This window comes from Palaemon carinicauda, chromosome 6, assembly GCF_036898095.1.
Source record: "Palaemon carinicauda isolate YSFRI2023 chromosome 6, ASM3689809v2, whole genome shotgun sequence".
NCBI classification, from domain to species: Eukaryota; Metazoa; Arthropoda; class Malacostraca; order Decapoda; family Palaemonidae; genus Palaemon; species Palaemon carinicauda.
Window position 1 is genome coordinate 158,426,755 of NC_090730.1, and position 20,000 is coordinate 158,446,754.

Genomic DNA, 20,000 nt, shown 5'->3' on the forward strand with positions numbered 1-20,000 from the left:
TATCAAAGTTAAGCTCTGATTAACTCTTACAGATAAGGAGTCACATTACGGTTATTTCTAAATGATAAGGAAAGGCAATGTTTTATTCCTTCATATCTCGACAATATGCAGCGCGTGAAATTAAAATGGATTAAAGATGAAACAAATTTCCTTTTAACATTCATGTAAATATAAATTAAAATTAATACAAGCGAGTAGGTATGATTCAAAATTGATTGTCTGCTGAATTTTTCTGTTTTGACGTTGTTATTGTTTTTAGAATGATTTATTGCTAATTTATTCTCCATCATTTATTGATTTCCTTATTTCCTTTCCTCACTGGACTATTTTTCCCTATTGGAGCCCTTGGGCTTATAGCATCTTGCTTTTCCAACTAGGGTTGTAGCTTGGATAATAATAATAATAATAACAACAACAACAACAACAACAACAACAACAACAACAATAATAATAATAATAATAATGATAATAATAATAATGATGAATATTTGGTTTCTATTGTCTGTTTCCGAAAAAAATTTAATTTTGTAGCTCGTATTTGATAATATTCATAATCGATATTTCATCGTCATCATCAGCCGTTACTAATCCACTGCGGAACAAAGGTCTCAGACATGTCCTTCCACTTGTATTTGTTTATGGTCTCTCTGTGCCAGTCCACGCCCGTAAACTTCCTTAGTTCGTCAATCTATCGTCTTCTCTTCCTTTCTCTGCTTCTTTCATTATTATCATTATCATTATTACTATTATTATTATTATTGGCTAAACTACAACTCTAGTTGGAAAAGCAGGATAGTATAAACCCAAGGGGATCAACAGAAAAAAGAGCCCAGTAAGGAAATGAAAATACTACAATAGGCGTAATGAACAATAAAAATAAAAATATTTAAAGAACAGTAACAACGTTAATATAATATATCTTTCATATATAAACTATAAAACTCAAAATAGATCTTTCATTTACAAATTATAAAAAGACTTATGTCAGCCTGTTCAACATAAAAACATCTATTGCAATTTTGAACTTTTGAAGTTCCACCGATTCAACTACCTGATTGGGAAGATCATTCCACAACTTGGTCACTTGGAAATAATCCTTCCTTTCATTATACGCAGCAATTCCTATTTTAGATATAAGTCTAGGTAATATATTATCAGATAATTTAAAGTAAGGGGGCACATGTAAAGTAAATAGAGGATGAGGAGGTAAATTAGAGGATGAAGAGGTAAATTAAAAAGAGAAGTTTGAGAGGCAAAGAGACCTTCTGAATAAATAAAAATAATTTCAAATAGGTCAATGGAGAGGTGAGAGAGGCTTGCATAAAAGTGGACAGTAGCAGTGTGGTAAATGTGCATGCTGTAGACCACTGATTTTGGGCTTGTCAAACAAGACGAAGGCTACAAAAGTACTTACTTTAACTAAACATTGAGTCAAGTTTCAGAGGGAAATTTGTTATAAGATTTTCCACAGAAAATATTACAAATAGTTTCACAGATTTTCCACAGAAAATATTACAAATAGTTTCACAGATTTTCATAGAATGTCTGCAATTATGTAGTAAGATTTAAGAAAAAAAAAATATCATGAATAGTTTCATACCTATAGAGAATCGACTTCTCTCTGTGTTAACAGCACAGATTTCATTTTCTTTTTTAGAACTGACAACTCCTTCAGACTGTTTCGTAGAACATGCACCACAACGAAACTTTAAAGGAGTTTAATTAACACCCGCTGTAATGGTTAAACCAGCACTGAGTTACCAGCAATAAAGTGTAAAGCATCAGTCATTTCCAAGGTTAAATCTTATCTCTTGAGCATCCGGCTCTTGAGAATACAGCGTTGCCAAATCATGTTTGAAGCGTGAGTCATCACTTACCTCTCATCTTATTTTATTATATAGTTTAATGATTGTTAGATCTTAAACTAGGCAGGATCAAGAAATGACAGTCAGCGTTGTTTCTTATCTTCATTGCAACTGACGCTGCTGCATCATGCACAGCGGAAGGAAATACAGATAGCCCGTGACGTAGACAATGACGTCACTTATGTGGGCGGAGCTTAGGCGCTGCAAGCAGCCTCATCTTACATCTCCCTCCCAAAATATTACGAGGGTAATATTTTCAAAACTTATAAATGACAATATCAAAAACAGATATGATAAACAAAATTCTATACTCTCTTAATGTAAAACATCAGACATATAAGGTAAATCATAATCGTAATAATTAATGGTAACGTTCAGATGGGAAGATAGAGAGAGAGAGAGAGAGAGAGAGAGAGAGAGAGAGAGAGAGAGAGAGAGAGGGAGGGAGAGATAACAACATCGACAGCATTAACGTAACCTCGATGAAACAATAATTACATCAGCATTGTAAGATGTGCACTAAAATTGAGTCGTGAATGCAACACCAACCTAACTTAAAATTTCCTACAAAATATAATTTTGTAAATGAAATCAATGCACGTCTAAGTGCAGTAAAATAAAACAGAATTTTTCATTTTATAAATGCAAGATCAAAGCAGAGATAATTAAACATAATCGTTCCTCCAGGCAGGGGCCTCTCTCTTCCTTGGAGGCCGTACCTCTGGCGCTGATGGGGGAAACTTAGGCTCATGACCCACTTCGTCGTCGGTAGGAGTGGCTCCTCTTGTCTCATTGACGGGCAGTTCAGTGACCTTGAGGTGTCTTCTGTTCCTTATGGACGGACGCCCACTACCATCTAGTCTCACGACGTACTGTCTATGAGGTCGTTGCTCGACTATGATTCCCAGCCTGTCCCAGGCCTTGGTCATCTGGTTCTGAATCCTAACATGAGTGCCTGGCTGTAAGGGCGTTAGCCTCCTGTCGCTGCCGCTTTCAATTATCTTCTCATTTTTCTCTGCTACTTGAAGTTCTCTTTTTCTAATGGATTTTCTCCAATGTTGGTCTATCATATAGTTGAGTTTTGCAGTCGGTACACCATCCCGTAACTGTCTCCCGGTTGCCAGTTGCGGCGGAGATTTATTTATACCTCTTAAAGGCGTGTTCAGGTATTGTAGCATGGCCAATGATACCTTGTCGTTATCGAGGCTTCCAGTCCCACTGATACTTGTTCTAATTATCCTTTTCGCGGACTTAACCGCGGCCTCGGCTCTCCCATTTGACTGCGGATAGTGGGCCGATGATAAGCGTATGTCAACTCTCCATCTCCTGTAGAAGGTCATCATCTCTTCACTCACCAGGTTGGTGCCGCCGTCGGTAGACAATTGTTCGGGTGCTCCCCATCGAGTGAAGTAATGCCTAAGTTTTGTCATGACCTTTGCAGACGAGGTGCCATTGGGGAAGTGGGCTATTTCTAGCCAGCCTGTAAGCCTGTCACAATATGCCATATACATGCGTCCTTCGAGCTGAAACAGGTCCATGACAGTCTGTTGGAACGGATACTCTGGGGCAGGGGTCATTTTCATGACTTCGGCAGGAAGTGATGGTGCGTGGGCGTCGCACGATGTACATCGTGAACGATGATGCTGGAGGTCACCCTCGATGCCTGGCCAATAGACCGAATGTCTCGCTCTCCTCAACATTGTATCTAGGCCTTGATGTCCAGCATGGAGGTTGGCGGTTATCTGGTGACGGAGCCCTTCGGGAATGACAAAGCGGATGCAGTTGTCGTTGAAACAGTATGTGACCAGGTTACCAGATATAGAGAGACGTTCTCTGATGCCGTAGAAGGGCCTCAAACATGCAATTTCTTGAGATTTCTTCGGGTTCCAATCCCCTGCATTCACTCGAGCGACTAGCAGCTGATATGCTGGGTCGTCCAGGGCTGCCTCTTCAACAGTTTTCTCGTCTATAGTGCACTGCTCCTGTAGGTTTTCTGCGATTGCTGACACCATGGCAATCGTTAATTCTTCGTTGAAGCTCGCATCCTGTCCATCTGGCGTCGTCCTCAGGGTAGGAAAACGAGAGAGAAAGTCAGCAGCATGATTTCTCTTGCCTGGTAGATATTTAACGTTGAAATTGTACAATAATGTTTTCTCCTTTAATCTAAACAGTCTGGGGTTGGTAATGTCGCCGAGACTCCTATTGCCTAGTAACTTGACTAAGGGGCGGTGGTCCGTGACAATGGTTAAGTTCGGGCAGCCCAATAAGAACAACCTTGCCTTTTTTAAGCACCAAGCCACTGCAAGGGCTTCCCCCTCCACAGCTGCATACCCAGACTCGGCGGGCGTGAGGAACCGACTGCCGCAAAGTGCTATTCTCCAACCATCTCTACAACAGAAGGGGGTTTCGACGGAGGTGCAACTGCAATATTGTTGGAGGATGACGAAGCCCACCCCCTCCTTACTCCAGTCAGTGACTGCAACAGTCGGCCGCAGCTTATCGTAGTAGGTGAGGCCGTCCTTGGCCAACTTGCAGACGATGTCTTGCACTTGACGAAACTTTTCCTGAAGGTGCTCATCCCAATAAACCTGTTTGCCCGAGGGCTTCTTCAGCAGGTCTCTAAAGTGGGTCATGATGGGCGCCGTTGTCAGGAAGGGGGCCAGCTGATTGACAAAACCATACCATGACCTGATGTTGGATATTGTGGGCTTTTGGGGCATAGAAAAACGTTTTATGGCAGATAAATAATCTTCTGAAGGCTTGTAGGAGTCCCAACCGACGTCGAATCCGACAAATTCCACTTCTTTCTTGCAAAACTTGAATTTTTCTGGTTTCAAAGTGATGCCCTTGTATGCACAGACAGTAAGGAAGTCGTACACATGCCAAAAGGCGCTTCCTACGCTCGAATCGTACAGAAGTGTATCGTCCACACACTTAAACTTCCTGGGTACTTCTTCAATGGCATCATCGAAACAGCGTGTATATGCGTCGGAGGCAGAACAATGTCCCATTGGTGTCCTTCGGTATTGGTACCTACCCCAAGGTGTAATGAACGTGGTTAGAGGTATGCTCTCCTTGTCCAGTTCTACCTGGTGAAATCCCCAATAGGCGTCGGCCACAGTCTTGTATGAGCAAAGGGGAATGCTGGATACCATATCGAAGGGCGTAGGGGTATGGTGCGTCTCCCTTCTACAACTTGCATTAAGTTTTTGGTAGTCGACCGTACGTCTGGGTTGCCCCGTTTTCTTTGCCACGACCACCATACGTGAACACCATTCCGTGGGCTCTCCAGGGGGAGCTCTTTGTAGGACCCCTCTCTTGACGTCCTCCTCCAACTGGGCTTTCACCTCCTTTTCCCAGTGCTTAGGTACCGACGCAGGTGTGTGGCATGCGTAAGGAACTGCGTCAGGTAATAAGTGAATACGGTGGGGTTCCCCATCCATTACCGGGAGGGGTTCTCTCTCGGTGTTGAAAGTCGTACTTGAAAAATGGGCTAATAACCAGTTTTCTAATCTGGCAATATTCTCCTCACTAGGGGGAAACGGAATGGCCGACGGTCTCACGGGTTGATCAGTTGCTTCCGCTAATGTAAGGGTTGTACTAGCTGCTGCGGGGGCAGAGTCCGTGAAGGGAGCGTGGTTAGGAAACGTTTCTGGCACAAGACCAAGTTTCTTGCAAGCATCCAGGGATAAATAAAAATCAATGGAGGACTTTACGAAGTATACTTCCTGAGTTGTATGCCTCCCCTTGTATTCTATGGTGCAAGAGGTTGAACCTAAACACTTCAGATGCAGTGTCTCGCAATCCTCCCTTTAACCTCAGCTTAGCTGGTTTTATGTTCAACATCGCAAGAATAGCGGGTCCTGCAACACAAACCTGGGCACCAGTGTCCGGCACCGCTCGGACGCAGGACCACTCTCCCAAGTTGGCCAAGCATACATCAACACGAATAGTGGGTTGTGGGGAGGGCCCATTCCGCAACCTTGCCTCTGCCGCCACGACTACTGCAATCACTGCACCCGCTATGTCCGACTCCTCGGCCAGACCACTAACGTTATTCCTGACACTCCGCCCTCTGCAACACTTCTTCAGGTGACCGGTTTTACCGCACCCGTAACATGTCGTTCTTCTTGCGGGACATGAAGAATACCCAGGGCTATGACGAGTACCACAATTACCACAAAGACGCAATTGTACTTTTACAGAGGTACTCCTGTCACACTTAGCAAGGGCAGCTGCCACCTCCACCTCGTGTTCCTCCTCGAACCCACCGAGAGCAGCCGCTCTAGGGGAGCAGCTAAGCCATGCCCTATTACGAAGGGCGTCGTCACGGGCGCCCTCGAATGCACTGCACATGACTCTAAGGGAATCGATATCACGGATATTATTGCATGATTGAAACACTTGCCTTTTGAGCACTTTATCACTTAGGCCTACCATGAGCTTGCGCAAAAGCATATATTCGGATAAATCATGATTACAATTAGGGCATGTGAATGCACAATCAGTAGCCTTTTGCGTACACTTGATAAAATAATCATTAAAGGACTCACTAGGCTCTTGGGCCAAATCAAAAAACTCGAGCCACTGCACCGCTTGGTTAGAAGCTTTCACTACCATTTGCTTAACCGCATTAAATGCCCCTTCAGTAGACAGGGCACTCCACTGGGCGTCAGTATACCTAGAATCGAGGGCACGTTGCAATATCGGAACACAATGAAGCCTTATATGGTGAACTGCCTCGATAGGCTTCAACTTACACAGTTGCAACCAACACTCCATTGACCGTTTCCAAGACCTGAAGGCTGCAGGGGACACCTCAGCCTCGCACTTTTCCGGAGCTGCAGACGAAGGGATCCTTGGTTGGGGGACGTTGGTACCCCGGAGTGACAACGCTGTTATCTCGGCCTGAAGATTCTGGATGGCTTGTTGCTGGGTTTGCAGCACTTGGTGAGCCTGCAACACGGAAGCCGGCGACATCCTGACGCCGGTTCCAAAGGTTCCTGTTCTTGCAATCCTGCCCCTAGGGGATGCAAAAGAGGGTCGTCTCGATGGTGGTGCCATGCTGTGCCACGGTTATTACAGTAGGTCCTCTTAATATCCTACTCACTGCGCCATGTTAGATCTTAAACTAGGCAGGATCAAGAAATGACAGTCAGCGTTGTTTCTTATCTTCATTGCAACTGACGCTGCTGCATCATGCACAGCGGAAGGAAATACAGATAGCCCGTGACGTAGACAATGACGTCACTTATGTGGGCGGAGCTTAGGCGCTGCAAGCAGCCTCATCTTACAATGATATAATTATTATTGTTTATCATCAAAATGTCTCCCTATAAAGTTTCCGTTTTTAATTTGCATATTTTGACGTTAACAGTCGTATGATAGAAGTGTTGTTGGCCCACATTTCCGTGAAAGAAAAAAAAAAAATCTAACTTGGGGATTGGAGCACCAACAGGTCAGAAATCTATAGTGTTGTGATTCGTCAATCATCACACGATTTTAAGACCAGATAATTTTTGTATATTGGAATTGTCACTAGCAATACGACCTCAGCGTTCAAGTGCTACACTTAGCACTGGATATAGTACCGTGGTCACGGCTAGACAATACGAGCTTACACCTCAACACTGGACGCACTGGGCAACAATTAAATGCAAGCACAATGACGAAAAATCCTAAGGAGCATTAATGTATAGGTTCATATATTTTAAAATTTACCCAAGGTCTTAACCTTAGAATGATGATTGTTCACTTCAGCAACATAGAAAATGAATGAGTTTACTTCCGTTTTAGTTTTATGTTTATACCCAAACTTACAGGATTCAGTTTCTTTAATTCAAAAATCTTTTGATCAACGTGGTTGGAGCATGTATTTTTTTTAATTGCCTCTGATGGAATAATCCAAATAAATCTACATAACTTACATTAGCAATTCACCTGGTAATTCGATTTAGATTCTTAATAACATATTGAAGAAATTAATGAAAACAAAAAGATTTGTCAAAATCGATATATCCTTTTAACCTGTTTCATGCGTTTATTGTTACAAATTACACTATCCTTATATGGTTTATTCCTACAAATTGTACTATTTCTAAAAGGTAATCTTAACAGGATGCGCAAAGTTAAATGCTGAAATATTTGATTTAAAAATTAGCCGACGCAAGCCATTGTTCGTTCTAACGTAGGTAAGAACATTCGTAAAACATCATGGGGACAGTTAACACAAACGATTACTTGGTTATCGCATGAATAAAAAGGTAGCCAAACTTAAAAAATTCAGAAATTTGCCAAAGTACCAAATGAAAAAATAATACAGCACAATGGACATAAACACTGTAAACAAAAACCCCCACATAGGCTACACGTCCCAATGTTCTGAGCCAGACATGGACACATAGTAATTAAATTGCCTAAATAGTCATTAAATAAGAGGGAAATGTAAATCGCATTTGAACTCACGTAAATTTCCAATGCTGTAGATCAGGTTTTGTTCAGCCTGGTTACTTGAAAAGGAGCTTTTAATCGTAGCGACCATCTTCAAGACTGCTGTTGTTGCTGCTGCTGTGATCGTTCAAGGGCCTTCCGGATCAGGACACAGTTTATATTATGAGTCCTTCTTTGAGACTGCCATCATTGCCGTTACTGTCAAGGTTTAAGGGCCTCCCTGGCATGTTGAAAGCTCGAGGTATGTCTCAACGAAAACACCTTGCTTGGGTTAACGACCATTTCCGTAAAGTTGGATCTGTCCAAGACCCACAGAAAGAGTTCTGTCGCACAGTTCAGTACAGTACAACAGCGTTCGATTATTGAATGCACTTCTTTCAACATGGTCATCTCTCACGTGTCCTCGACTTCAGGCAGAGGAAAAGACAATGCATATGACTTCTAGGCTTACCTGTCTTGAAGTGCCACGTCTGAATCGGAAAAGGTAATTACTGTCTCTGCAGAAGCAGAGATCTTGATAATACAAGGAGTATTCTCTCGACTCCAGGTAAATATGTCTGCATTCAAAACCTTAGTCGGTTTTATACATATTTAATGAAAGAAAATTCAGCCGAGGTTGCGCATGGGATAATAGAATTTCCTAATCATCAGACTTGAAAATCATGCAGACGTATCTATCACGTAACATCATTGAAGCTGTTTGGTGCCTTTCTTCAGTCATGTAGATGTAAACTTTGGAGGGAGGTAACCTTCTCCAATATTGATCACGGAAGATTGCCCAGCCACTTCATAAAGAGGACACTCCAAAACCAAGCCATTGTTCTCTAGTCTTGGGTAGTGCCATAGCCTCTGTACCATGGCCTTCCACTATCTTAGTTTTCTTGCTTGCGGTACACTCAGGCACACTATCTAATTTCTCTTCCTCCTGTTTTCTTAAAGTTTTTTATAGTTTATATAGGAAATATTTATTTTACTGTTACTGTTCTTAAAATATTTTATTTTTGTTTCCTTTCCTCACTGGGCTATTTTCCGGTTGGGGCCCCTGGGCTTATAGCATCCTGCTTTCCCAACTAGGGTTGTAGCTTAGCAAGTAATAATAGTAGTAGTAATAATAATAATAATAATAATAATAATAATAATAATAATAATAATTTAGTAGAACTTTATAAGGTGTCAATTCTGATTCCAAGCAGTGCTAAAATACAGGATAATCACTTCCGAGTAGGTATATTATGGCTACCATTTTGCACTAGCAGGAAGAAAATATTCTTGCACTAACTACCAAATTTGATATTTTTAAATTCTCAATAATTCCTGAGGTGTATAGTAGATCTAGTAGAATAAGGCAACTAAAAGCTACTTGGAATTTCAATATCCAGGAATCCAACCAGACAAAATGCTTGAGGATATTCAGGAAAAAGCTAATAGCAAATAACTGCACTTCTTAATCTATTTCAGGATCCCAGTCAAATTGATTATCATGCTCATTTATTCCCTACTAGTTTCGCCGAGAACGAACATCATCTGGACTGGGAAGAGGCAATGGAGACCTAAGTAAGACTAGGTAGTTTTAGAATTTCTATAGCAGCCTATAAAAGGCTGATAGGCTCCTTGTAAACGAAGGAGCTTCTATAAAAGTTTAAAGGCCACTCATGAATGTCAGAGGCAATGGACAGTGACATTGCCCTATTAAGCAGGACAATGCCCTAGAGACTGACCATATACACTTATGATCAGCATCCAAGCACCCTCTCCACCAAGCTAGGACCAAGGAGGGCCAGGCAATGGCTGCTGATGGCTCAGCTGATAGACATATAGGCTCCCCAAAACCCCACCCTCAACTCACAAGGATGTTGAGGTTGCAGTGACCAAAGGAACTAACGAGTTTGAGCGGGACTCAAACTCCAGTCTGCCGATCATCAGTCAGGGACGTTACCACATTGAACACGAATTACCTTGATCAGAGGAATCTCTTTTAATGGTTGGTAAACTTTGTGGTTTGATATTGTGGTTTTTACTTACATAAAATCTTTTTTATTATAAATTTCTTTGATCTGGTTTTCCATTTTCTAAAATCTTTGTTTTCTCTTGTATATGGTGAAACAATAAAGTTCTAACACTGAAAATACATTTTATTATCAAACACATAAACCTATACAATAAATCACAGCAACGATTGCAATAGGACAAAATCATTCATCCCCATTTTTAATGTATCACAAACACCAGTCAACAATCAGGAAAAAAAATTCAATAAATTATCTTAAACATAAGGACTAAATAATTAATAATCAACTTATTGCACAAGAACATCTCATGTAAATCACCTTAAAAAACTTTAAATTTCTCCATAGGAGAATGATAAGCTATGATAAAGTTCTTGAGTGAGTAAACTAAAGGAATGAGACGAGCTATGCTTATGAAGCCTGCTAAATATTGCGCTAAATAACCTTTTCAATATGGAATGTTCTTAAAGGTTTTACTGTTATATTTACATAAAATTTGTTTCAAAATCAAAAGTATATAATAAATGAGAATAATTTGTCATATGTTAACAATATTAACCTCTATCAATTGATAAAGAGCCAAAGATCAATATATTTAGGTCTCGGTATATTTTATAATCGGTATCTTTCCAATAATGCAAAATTATTATGGATCAAATAATCAACAGCAACAATGGTAATATGCAGCACAACTAATTCTATTTACAATAAGTTAAACAAAGTTAATAAACATATGTCTCAACACATTATGATAATCACATGATTGAAAAAGATGCGAGCCACTGTACGTCAATTAGGCTACTACAGTATAGCTAACAGAAAGAAAATACATACAAACAAAGGTGGTATTGAAAAACAAAGTCGTGAGAACTTCACACATATCTTTCACCTTCTACTGCAACATTAAAAGACGGAAAATATGCATTCATAAATGTGTATAAACACTGCACTCACATATGATTAACAACAAACTTCCAAACAAATATAGCCATCCATTCCATCTTGAATGCAGAGTTCCTAAAATGAAACTAAAGTATATAAAATTACTTTTCCTTCAACTGACAAGAAAAAGATTAAAAATAGGCCTCGATGACTAGCATTAGAAATTTACTCATAAAATTCACTGTCATGGTCAATACATAATACTGTAATCATGTGCATATTATAAAAATCCTACACATTAGGTTAAAATTAAATGACATGCAAAAAGATTACACCTAGTCCTTAATTGCACAATTTTGAATTTTCTCTTCAACCTTATAAAACTCAGAAGAAAATACGAGTACAGAGAGAATTTCTATGTCTGAAGGTATTGTAAATTATTATCATTCAAAATAAATAAATATTCATATAAAATGCACCAAAAATGCCTCTAACTAGCAAAGCACCTTTTTTTTCAGAAATTGCAAGTTTTTGCCCCACAAATTAAGATGAGAGTTGGCAGCTGAAGACCAAGCAGGAGAGCAATACTCGAAACAAGGTAGAATGAAAGAATTAAAGCACTTCTTAAGGACAGATATTGCATGTACAGTAACAGGAAATGAGAGTAAGAAAACAAGTAATCTAGTATCTGCAGTAAATAAAAAGGTTATGACGATGGAAAACTCTTTTGGGGAAGTGTAGTGCAGGGAAAAAAAAAAAGTCTGCTAGATCATTTTATAAATAAAAAGAACATCAAGTAGACCAAGTATTATTCCAACCGTTTTCAAGTCAATCAGAATCTCTCATCCATGAAAAGAATTTTCCAAGCAGGGACCAGAATGACCCATGTAGCTTAAAAATTAAGAGAAAAAAAATGCTTTACTATGTAAAAGAAAAACAGGATATTTTCAAGTGGATTTACCGAGTAGATGTGAAATAGGGACGTTTCTGGGAAACCTTATTCTCGGGAGAAACAGAAACACTAATCTCGTCACATACATGATAATTGCAAAGGTTTCAACATTCTAAATGTCATCATCAGTGCTACCTAAAGTAAAGATAAAAAAACAATACAATTTCAAATTTTTATGTAATTTTCAATTTGATATTTGAAATGTCGAAGCGGCTAAAGGTTTAAAGGCCGTGCATAAATGGCAGGGGCAAGGGACAGTGACAATGCCATATCGAGCAGGACAATGCCCTAGAGACTGACCATATACACATACGATCAGCACCCAAGCCCCCTCTCCAGCCAAGCTAGGACCAAGGAGGGCCAGGCAATGGATACAGATGACTCAACAGGTAAGACCTATAGGATCCCCAAAAATACTCCATACCCTGACGACATTAGTGTTTGTTTCTCCTGGATTTACCCATATTGATTATCTGATCCCTCTACTATTCATCAATATTAAAGGACCAATATATCTAACATACAGCTCCTTTACTCTTATCAACCTGCCTTGGGATATCACACTGTCAATTAACTAGCAAGATAATCAGTATGGGTATTACAATATACAGAATATTCAAAGTTTCAAAACTTCTGAAAACGAACTTCAATAAAATAATAACTCAAACACCAAATCTTTAAAGCGTTAGAAATTAAATTCTTCATTCCTATCACTTTTGTTGACTACGATGCATTTTGTACTTTACTAGCGTCAGATCATAGTGCCTCCCTGTCATTAAATGGAGGGAATTCTTCTGCAATTTTTTTCTTGTTGACATATGCAAATTCCCATTTCTGTTCCGTTTTGTTGGGATCACAAACAACCATTTTAAGCGTCTTCGATTCGACTGAAGCTTCGACACACCATCGGTGGCTTCGACTTTGTATCGTCTGAGTTTCCTGGAGAAAAAAAAAATTGGAAATTTCATATGTGATTTCTGCTGTGAAGTTTTGAAAATAGTACACCAAAAAATTTGCATCGCGTATATCAGACTAAATGAGTATATAGTAAAATTTGGAGAAGAAACCTGATGAAGAAAAAATTATATGAGCTATAAAAGTGCTCTGGAAAGCCACATTAACAATGTTAACCTCTCGTCTATTAAATGTTTTGTGTCTGGAATTAATTCATAGTTGACATTATACAGTGTCATTATACATTGTCATCATTCATCATCATGTCAACATTTTTCCTTCATGGGGTTAGTTTTGAATTAAGATTTCTCAACTTTCTTCCGTCCTTAGATTTTTTTGGCATGATATCAAATTTTCCTCTTTGCCTCCCTTCAGTATTTCCTTTACCATTCTCAACCACTTCCTGCAATCTCCCTCATTCATAACACTATAAATCTTCCCACCATAACTGGTCAATCAGCTTGAAATTCTATAGATACATCATTTCAAAACCTCCATTTCCTTTTCATAAGCATGACTAATTTCTGCTACAAAGAATACTTCATTTGAAGACTTGTGTCTCCACTTAAGAGGTAATTCTATTTCCCAGTGGTCTAACTATCTCTATCTCATCCATATTGCAGATTTTTAAAGGTTTAAAAGCCGCACCTGAATGGCAGAAGCAAGGGACAGTGACATTGTCCTATCAAGCAGGACAATGCCATAGTGACTGACCATACTACTGTACATATGATCAGCGCCCAAGCCCCTCTCCACCCAAGCTAGGACCAAGGAGGGCACAGCAATGGCTGCTGATAACTCAGCAGATAGACCTATAGGCTCTGCCAACCCCCCATCCTTAGGTCACAAGGATAGTGAAGTTGCAGCGTCCAAAGGCACTAACGAGTTTGAGCAGGATTCAAACCCCAGTCTGGCTATCACCAGGCCACCACTTTTTTTCAACTGTCCTCTCAACTCCTACATAACATTAAAGTGTCACCAGCCAATTTTCTACAAGAATTACATGGCCACTTTTATTACAGTAACCCAATCTAGTTGCTTCCATTCTAGTCATCGTATGGTTGGTTTTGCTTACAGTGATTTTCCGTCCTCTCCTATCCTTCCCACTCTTCTACCATTTAAAAGATTGCATGTCCTAAGATTTTAGAGTAAAAAAATACTTTATCTGAATAAAAAAAGCTCCAAGAAGCCTCACTTTCTGAGTTCCTGTGTAGCCTCTTCCAATTCTATGAACAAAAGCAAATGGGTTAAATGCTGACCCTTCATGGCCGAGAATTTTACCACAAATTATTCTGGTAAATAATCCACTACGATCCTGTAGATCTTGTGTCATGGAGACTAGCATAAATAACTGTCAATTCTTACCTATTAATTTATAATCAATGGGCATATCAACATCACTTAGCAATCAGGGGATAGAGTTCCCTTGCAATCAGGGGATAGAGTTCCCTTGCTTGAGGGTACACTCGGGCACACTGTTCTATCTTATTTCTCTTTCTTTTGTTTGTTTTTAAGTTGTTAGTTTATATATAAAAGATTTATTTTCATGCTGTTACTATTTTATTTTACTTTAATTGTTAACTACTCCTCTTGTATTTTATTTATTTCCTTATTTCCTTTCATCACTGGGCTATTTTCCCTGTTTGAGCCCTTGGACTTATAGCATCTTGCTTTTCCAACTAGGGTTGTAGCTTAGCAAGTAATAATAATAATAATAATAATAATAAATCAGAACATGAAGTCAGGAATCGAAAGTATACAAAATAAAATAAACAACTTGCACGGCAAACTAATTTTTACACATTTTTATAAATGCTGAAGTAGGCCATGGGGCATAGGCTGTATCTTGTCACTTCGTGGCCACTTTCATGGGGCAACTTCATTACATTTTTTTATCATAGAGAAAGTCATTCTCATGCATTATGCAACAAGTTCCCACAAATATAGTTGCTCCTAAAATTTTAATTAGCCATTTTAATCATACAAATTATTTGTAGTTAAGTTGGTGGCTAATAGGTGGCCATACTATAGTTCTCTAGTTCCTATTTTTAACAGTAGATGGCTAACAGCAAATTAACCAATCAAATCGCTTAGATTTCCAGCATGGCAGCCCCCAGGACTTGCTGTATTCATTGTGTGTTGGAGGAAGAAAGTGATGTTTTACCCATATCTGATCAATGTATGTCAAAAGTCAAGGAGGTTAATAGAAAGTGGAAACATTTAGATGGTATTCAACGTGAGGTAGCAGAGAAACTGTCTGAAACTTTTGAAAAACTTTAGATTTAGACCACCTTGGGTACCATGCAGAATGTTACCGAAGGTTTACAGACAAACAAAGGATCGAAAGGGCCATTGTCCGCTGTTCTAAACGTAAAGGCATTAATCCAGGTGATCTTCTTGGAACACCACCTCGAAAAAGTGCCCGGCTAAGCCTAATTAGTGGGTCATCATCGCAAACATGCTCTGCAGATCATCAGCAGCTAACTCTGCCATCCACTAGTCAAGCTAGTCGAAGAAACCCCATCAGCGGGCAGCAATTGCTAAGGAATGTGAAAATATGGCTGGTAAGGGAGAAACAGAAAGGGGACGGAAAGACCTGGATGAAACTCGAATAAAACATGATGAGACAGCAGTTAGGAGTATAATGTCAACCATAAACTCAATGGTTAATCCATTTGAGTATTCAGGGGAGGACCTAATTAACATTTGCTCCGGCACTGTAGCTCCATCTAATGTGAGGTCCGACCTTGAAACCGCTTATGGGAAAGGGGCTGATGCTATCAAAGAATTTGAAGAGTCCAGATTGAAATCAGAGCCTGAGAAACTATTTGAGCCAATCAAATCAAAGAAATTGAAGACATTTGCCACAGTTGCAAAAACATCAAAGGTTAAATTCGAGTCTGAAACAGTGCTACTCAAAGCCACTAATGACATGTTTAATCGCCTCCTGATTATTGGCAGGAGTAGGGAAGTAGATTTAAAGAAACTCTTGGCTTACTCATTGACACCTGTACCTTTGACTTTGGCAACTGGCAATGGTACCATTACTAAAACAGATAAAGCAAAGTTGATGAAGAAATTGGAGGGTCTGGCTGAGTGTGTGAATATAGAGGACATACCTCCAGGGTCTGCTTTGGTGATTGATGGAATGGCATTTATTCAGGAGGCACAAAACATTCCAGCTAAATTTGGGATGTTTGCAGACAAGCTTTTGGTTGACCTTATCAGGTTAGGTAACCAGTATGGCTGCCAAAGGGTCGACTTTGTGTATGATCGCTATCCAACACACAGTATAAAAAACTGTGAGCGAGGTCGCAGAGTAGCCAGTGGGGCTCAATTGGTGAAAATCACTAGGCCTGACCAAAAGACCCCTAAACCGTTTAAGAAGTTCTTGGCTGAGGGGTCAAATAAAGAAAACCTCATGGAGTTTCTTTATGAAACATGGGTGAAATGTAAGCCCCAGGTTTTTGGACCTATTGCATTGGTTGTCTCACATGGAGAAAAGTGCCACTCTATAGCTGCAGTTGATGGTAAAATTATGATCATTGAAGTGTCTGACCTCTTCTGTGACCATGAAGAGGCTGACACGAGATTACTGTTGCATGCAAATCATGCTGCTAGAAACATCTCAACAGTTATAATAAGTAGTCCAGATACCGATGTTTTTATGATATCCCTAGCACTAGCTCAGGAAATCCCTGCTGATTTGCTATTTCAAACTGGTGCTGGGGACAAGCGATGAATTATCTGCATTTCCAAACTGGCTGAGAAACTTGGGGCAGAAAAATGTCGAGCTCTTCTTGGTATGCATGTTTTTACTGGGTGCGACTTGGTTAGTGCATTCAAAGGGAAGGGAAAGGTGAAACCCCTTGACATATTTAACAAAACTGTTGAATATGTCAATATGTTTGCAGAGTTGGGAACAGAATGGGAAGCATCAGCTTCCATCTTGCCCATGTTTGAGAAATTTGTCTGCACACTGTATGGTCAGAAAGAATGGTCAGAAGTAAATGTTGCAAGATACAACATGTTCCGGCTGACATGCAAATCAGACTCGGATGCTGCCTCCAAACCAAGATTGTCTGCTGCATCATGTAAAAAGGGCAAACTATCAGGCAGCAATTCACCGTAGGTCCCTTCAGCCAATCATGCATGCTCCATCTTCCAATGGTCATGGCTGGAAAATTACTGGTGACACCCTTGTCTTTGAATGGATGGCTGATGACCCGGCTCCCCCTAGTGTACTAAAAACTGTGAACTGCAAGTGCCAGAAAGGTGGATGTAAGGGTGCTTGCTCATGCAGCAAAATGAATCTTCCTTGTACTGACTTATGCAGTTGTCAGGTTGAGAACTGCACTAATAGGATCCCTGAGACAGAAAGTGTATCTGACCCTGACGTCTCTGACTGACTTCTCTGACTCTGGTGTGTCTGATGATGAATACTAGTGAATGGTGGAGCGCTGCTTTGCAGTACAGTTCCATCTCGTGAGAAAAATTTGCAGCAATAGGCCCTACTTAATTTCTAATTCATGATTATTTGCTATGGTGGGAAAAACACTACTTTATCTCCGAAGGATTCTTGTCAATTTTGCTAGGTTTATGAGGGTAAATTTGACTCAGGTTCTATTTTCGGTTTCCTTTTATTGTTGTTGGTTCTATTTTGGTGTCATTTTATAGTTGTGATCTCTTAAAGTCTGTAAAAGTTTAATTTGATTTTGGTTGCACACTTAAAGCAAAGGATAATGGACATTTATGATAACCTGGAAGTCAAGTTAACAGTGTAGTTCATAATACCACCACCAGGGTGCTGTTGTTTACATTTCTATTGCATAATGTTAATCACATGTTATGATACATATATACAACACTGTACTCATTCCTAAAAACTGAAAATAAAACGTTTTCTACTGAATATAAATCATCTTTGTGTTTTTGGTCATTTTCACTTCTGATGATTAATTGGTTACATAATGGCCTATAACTAATTAAGGAGCAACTATTTTTGCGGGAACTTTGCATATTCTGATTGTCCTGACCCCCATGGTTCAAAATCAAGTGGAATCAACTTGCCCCAAGAAAGTGGCCACGAACTCAAAAACTAAGCCCCCTACAGCTTATGCCCCATGGCCTAACTGTGCAATATATGGGGCGAACTACAATGAGATCGAATTGTAAAATTATATCACAATATCAATTTCATTGTTTCTGTTTTTTTTTTCATCCTCAATTTCAGGGGAACACAGAAATCTATATAAATGCCAAAGGGATACAGAAGAACAAAACATTTTTTTCGTGGACCTTATCATGGTTATCCCTATCTCACACACACACACTAACTAACTAACTATATATATATATATATATATATATATATATATATATATATATATATATATATATATATAGGCAGAACATGTAGGCCTAATGAGAACGACAGATAATATATGGACAAAACGAATACCAGGGGAATGAAGAAAAGACGATGGATTGACGATCTGAGAAAATTAGCGGGTATAAATTAAGTGATTCAAAATGTTATGGCATCCTAACATCGAAGGTCAATGACGCCGATATTTTTTTGTTGTAAAGAAAAAAAAAGTATTCAATTTAAAATCAAAAATATGAATTGACAAAATGAAAAAAATTGCTGGTATAGGCTGGCATAGAGACCATAAACAGACAGTAGTGGAAGGGCATATGGTCTGAGGCCTTTGTCCTGCAGTGAACTAGCAATGGTTGATGATGATGATATATGGGTATTACGGATTACAACAGGATCCTTCTTTACGACCATTAATCAAATAACAAGTCACCATTATTCCACACTGATGTCCTTCAAAAGTCCTACATTTAAAGGTTTAGGGCCGCTCATGAATGACAAAGACAAGAGACAGTGACATTGCCCTTGCAAGCAGGACAATGCCCTAGAGACTGGCCTTTATATATATATATATATATATATATATATATATATATATATATATATATATATATATATATACATATATATATATATATGATAAATTTTGCACATTTTTACGTGTTTTTCATATTCAAATAAGCCATATATATTTTGATATATTAATGTCTGGATTCTCTTAACGACCTCGGGATCAGAGCCCCAGGCGAAATCTCACAAAGACAAGAGCTTGGCTCCGGCCGGGAATCGAACCCTGGTCGGCAAGCTTATATAGACAGTGACTAACCCATTCGGTATACATATATATATATATATATATATATATATATATATATATATATATACAGTATATATATATATATATATATATATATACAGTATATATATATATATATATATATATATATATATATACAGTATATATATATATATATATATATATATATATATATATATGTATGTATATATATATATATATATATATATATATGTATATATATATACATGTATATATATATATATATATATATATGTATATATACATATATATATATATATATATATATATATATATATATATATATACATACACATATATATATTATATATATACTATATATATATATATATATATATATATATATATACACGTGTGTATGTTCAGGACCAAAGACCCCTCTTCACCCAAACTAAGACCAGGGAGGGTCACGCAATGGCTGCTGATGACTAAGCAGGTAGACCTATAGGCTCCACCAAACCCCTTTCCCCATCCTTAGCTCACAAGGATGGTGAGAATGCAGACACTAAAGGAACTAACAAGTTTAAGCAGGACTCGAACCCCAGTCTAGGAAACACCAGGCAGAGCTGTTACCAATAGGCCACAACATTTCCCCTTTAGATAAAGGCTACTCCAGATATGGTTTGATATTGTTAATTACCTAAACCCCTATAATCACATTAGCCTTATTATG

General features: G+C 38.9%; 2 protein-coding genes across 4 annotated transcripts in view; both read right to left on the reverse strand.

Moving 5' to 3' along the window:
• The window catches only part of LOC137642763 (uncharacterized), a 14,260-nt gene extending 12,495 nt beyond the window's left edge, over nucleotides 1-1,765 (reverse strand). The window contains exon 1 of the mRNA XM_068375606.1: nucleotides 1,601-1,765. The gene's annotated coding sequence lies outside the window, so the exon portion shown is untranslated. The remainder of the gene's footprint in view (nucleotides 1-1,600) is intronic.
• Nucleotides 1,766-10,439: 8,674 nt separating this feature from the next.
• LOC137642764 (N-acetylgalactosaminyltransferase 6-like) overlaps nucleotides 10,440-20,000 on the reverse strand; it is a 261,626-nt gene continuing 252,065 nt past the window's right edge. For all 3 annotated transcript variants that reach the window (XM_068375609.1, XM_068375608.1, XM_068375607.1), the window contains exon 12: nucleotides 10,440-13,094. In XM_068375609.1, the coding sequence (XP_068231710.1) occupies nucleotides 12,912-13,094 (183 nt within the window). In that variant the 3' untranslated portion in view covers nucleotides 10,440-12,911. The remainder of the gene's footprint in view (nucleotides 13,095-20,000) is intronic.